Genomic DNA, 3,806 nt, shown 5'->3' with positions numbered 1-3,806 from the left:
GGCTAATTTTTTCTATATAGATTTTTAGTTGACCAAATAATTTTTTTCTATTTTTAGTAGAGATGGGGTCTCGCTCTTGCTCGGGCTGGTCTCGAATACCTGACCTTGAGTGATCCACCCGCCTGGGCCTCCCAGAGTGCTAGGATTACAGGCGTGAGCCACCGCACCCGGCCTCTATATATATTTTTAGTTGTCTAGCTAATTTCTTTCTATTTTTAGTAGAGACGGGGTCTCGTTTCTTGCTCAGGCTCGTCTCGAACTCCTGAGCTCAAACGATCTTCCCACCTCGGCATCCCAGGGAGCTAGGATTACAGGTGTGAGCCACCGTGCCTGGCCTGTTTACTTATTCTATTCTGCTTTCTTTTATCGAGGAGAACAGTAGCTAGAAATGTAGTCAAAATATAAAGGGAGAGGAAAAAAGCAGAGCAAATATTGGACACATTATAATTAGCTAATATAAGTTGTAGAGTCATCTAGCCAGCCAACAAACATCTACTGAATGGATTAATTCTTAGCCTAAATACTGTAATTTTTGATTCTGAATCTATTTTAGTTATGATAAACTAAAATACTTTGGTACCCACATACTACACAATATTCATAGCATAGTATTTAAGAATTTGAAGTCAGACTGAGTTCACTTGCAGCTTGAGATTTTAGGTAAGTTACTTAACTTCTCTGTACTTTAGGCTATTCATCTAAAAAATAAAGATAACAGCAGCTACAGAGTGTGAGGTGGTGGTGAAAATTAAAAGAAATACTACATAGAAGCAGTTACAATGATACTTGGTATATGTAGTAATTGTGCAATAAATGTTAGCTGTACTATAAAAAACAATGGTGATACAGCATAGCACCTCTTGTATTTTCCTGGATAGAGCTGGAACCCATTCTACTAAGTGCAGTATCCCAAGAATGGAAAAATAAGCACCACATGTATTCACCAGTAAATTGGTTTTACTGATCAACACCTAAGTACACATATAGGAATAACATTTATCGGGCGTCGGGTAGATGGGAGGGGGGAGGAGGGGATGGGTATATACATACATAATGAGTGCGATGCGCACCATCTGGGGGATGGACACGCTTGAAGCTCTGATGGGGGGGAGGGGGCAAGGGCAACGTAACCTAAACATTTGTACCCCCATAATATGCAGAAATAAAAAAAAATGTTAGCTGTATATTTAAAGATACTCTTAGATACTAATTTTTAATTTGAAGTGATAAGAAAGTAGAGAAATAACTGCTTTGGTTTAAATAGCCAAGTGTGAATTAACATAAGATATTTATAGCTCATATTCTAACATGCAGTTGAGAGGCATTACCCACAAGTACAAAAGCAGTTTGTGGTTTAACTATTCCTTCCCTCCTCAACAATGAGGAAGGGACTAGCTTTCAAAAATAGGGCTAAAACATGTGATCAATCACCAACAGTGGTACAAAGGAGGAAACAAGTAATGTAGAAGTCATTGCTGGACTGCTACAAGTAAATGAAGTTTTAGCATATCTGATTATAATTTAATTTTTAGAATAGATCATAAAGAATTAACTATAAGTCTATAAATGTTAACAATGACATTTAAAAATGTTTAAATATGTTTGCTAAGATAAATAGATCCGAAATCAGGACAATCATGTGAATATAATTTGGAATGGCCATAAACAAATATAACTATAACCTTACCTTGTCCTGTAACTATGACTGCTATTCCTTTTTCTAGTTCTTCAATACCTTTCTTATACCATTCCACAGCTTGGTCCTTCTGTCCTGCTTTAAAATAGAAATAATTATTTGTATATATCCCAAGTATAAAGAACGCAATAAACATTTCCCAAAGCACGCTACTGACAGATGATACATGAAAAATAAGGTTGTGATCAAGTAAGTCTGAGAAACATTATTATACAACTTCTTACTACTTTTAGTATCTTAATGTGTATATGTATCTCCAGGAGGGGAATATAGTCACAATGTTTCTCAAAATTTTAGGGCTGTGAGTCTTTTTTTTTTTTTTTTTTTTGAGACAGAGTCTCACTGTGTTGCCCAGGCTAGAGTGCCGTGGCATCATCCTAGCTCACAGCAACCTCAAACTCCTGGGCTCAAGCAATCCTCCTGCCTCAGCCTCCCAAGTAGCTGGGACTACAGGCATGCGCCACCATGCCCAGCTAATTTTTTTTATATATTTTTAGTTGTCCGATTAATTTCTTTCTATTTTTTAGTAGAAACGGGGTCTCACTCTTGCTCAGGCTGGTTTCAAACTCCTGAGCTAAAACAATCCGCCCGCCTCAGCCTCCCAGAGTGCTAGGATTACAGGCGTGAGCCACCGTGCCGGCCTGTGAGTCCTTTTTTGCTTACCATCTCATGGTTTTTTGTTTTTCTTTTTTTGAGACAGAGTCTCACTCTGTCATCCCAGGTAGAGTGCAGTGGCGTCATTGTAGCTCACTGCAACCTCCAACTAACTCCTGGGCTCTAAGCGATCCTTCTGCCTCAGCCTTCCAGGTACCTGGGATTACTACAGGTATGCGCTGCAATACCCAACTGGGGTTTTATTTCCTTTCTTTTTGGTAGAGACGGGGTGTCTCTCTTGCTCAGGGTAGTCTGGAATTCCTGAGCTCAAGTGATCCTCCCGCCTCAGCCTCCCAGAGTGCTAGGATTAAAGGCATGAACCACGGTGTTGGGCCCGAAATGTGTATAGGATACTTCTATAAAGTGATCATTATACTCAAATCTCATTGTTTTTCAAAATTAATTTCTTAGTCTTTAGAATCTGCAAAGCTCGTAAGTGGCTAACACAGAGACAGAATAAAGCAAAGGCAGAAATCACTGATTAGAACTGTTTTTCACTTTTTCCCAATCTCGTAAGAAAAAGTAATTTCTTACTTATTATACTACCATCAGTATCTTACACTGCCTGTACTGGAAGAGATTTTTGAGTTTGTTGTAAATCAACTCAAGTTATTTCGATCACCTTCCTGGTTTCAATAAAGAAAATATCTGTTTACATGTTAATTTGAAAATAAAAGGGAAATTACAGAAAATAGTAAAATAGCACTTGCATTATGACTGTGAGAATATTGATAACAATGTCCTATTTACTGAAAAAATTTAAAAACACAGTGAGTACGACATAGCAGATATAACAGAAATTCTGTTTTTGTGTCTCTTCCCATTCCCTTGCCCCTTCCCTTCTGAGAAACCACTATCACAAACTGAGTGCATATCTTTCTAGTATATGTTTTTCTATTGTCCCTATCTATATTTGTATTGCTTTATTTTTTAATATACATTTTGAAGACTAGTCAAATGCATAAATTTATGTTTCTTTTGAGATCTAAGTTGCTAGTTCATTCATTTTGACTTCTGTATAGTATCCTGTATTATCCTACAATTTATTAAACTATTTTTTTCTATTAAAGGATATTGAGATTGTTTCTGGTTTTTTAATATTTTAAACAATGCTGCAATAAACATACTTGTACCTGCCCCCTAAAGCATATCTCCAGTTTTCTAGGGTATAAGCTTAAGAAATACAATTGATGAGGCATACAGTTCATCACATTTTCTCCATTCACCATAAATCAACAAAGTGCTTTATTAAGAGTGCTTATACCAATTTACAGTCCTAACAATAGTGTATGAGAGTTCTCATTGACAACATCCTTATGAACATTTGATTCTGTCATTCATATATTCCATATTTTTAAATGAATATTGTGTATGCAACAAAATTTTCAAAGTATTTTTTACCAAAAAATTGAAAGGCAAAAAAGATAAACTGTATGTTGACTTCTTTTTTTTTTTT

General features: G+C 36.4%; 1 protein-coding gene across 2 annotated transcripts in view; it reads right to left on the bottom strand.

Annotated features, from left to right (window-relative positions):
- SPAST (spastin) overlaps window positions 1-3,806 on the bottom strand; it is a 60,960-nt gene that overhangs the window by 42,974 nt on the left and 14,180 nt on the right. Inside the window, exon 2 of one of the 2 annotated variants that reach the window (XM_012652553.1) lies at window positions 1,688-1,774. In XM_012652553.1, the coding sequence (XP_012508007.1) occupies window positions 1,688-1,774 (87 nt within the window). The remainder of the gene's footprint in view (window positions 1-1,687; window positions 1,775-3,806) is intronic. The other variant, XM_012652554.1, reaches the window with a different exon arrangement.

The sequence above is a fragment of the Propithecus coquereli genome, unplaced genomic scaffold (assembly GCF_000956105.1).
Source record: "Propithecus coquereli isolate 6110/MARCELLA unplaced genomic scaffold, Pcoq_1.0 Scaffold39, whole genome shotgun sequence".
NCBI lineage: Eukaryota > Metazoa > Chordata > Mammalia > Primates > Indriidae > Propithecus > Propithecus coquereli.
This window is presented reverse-complemented; position numbering and strand designations above follow the sequence as displayed.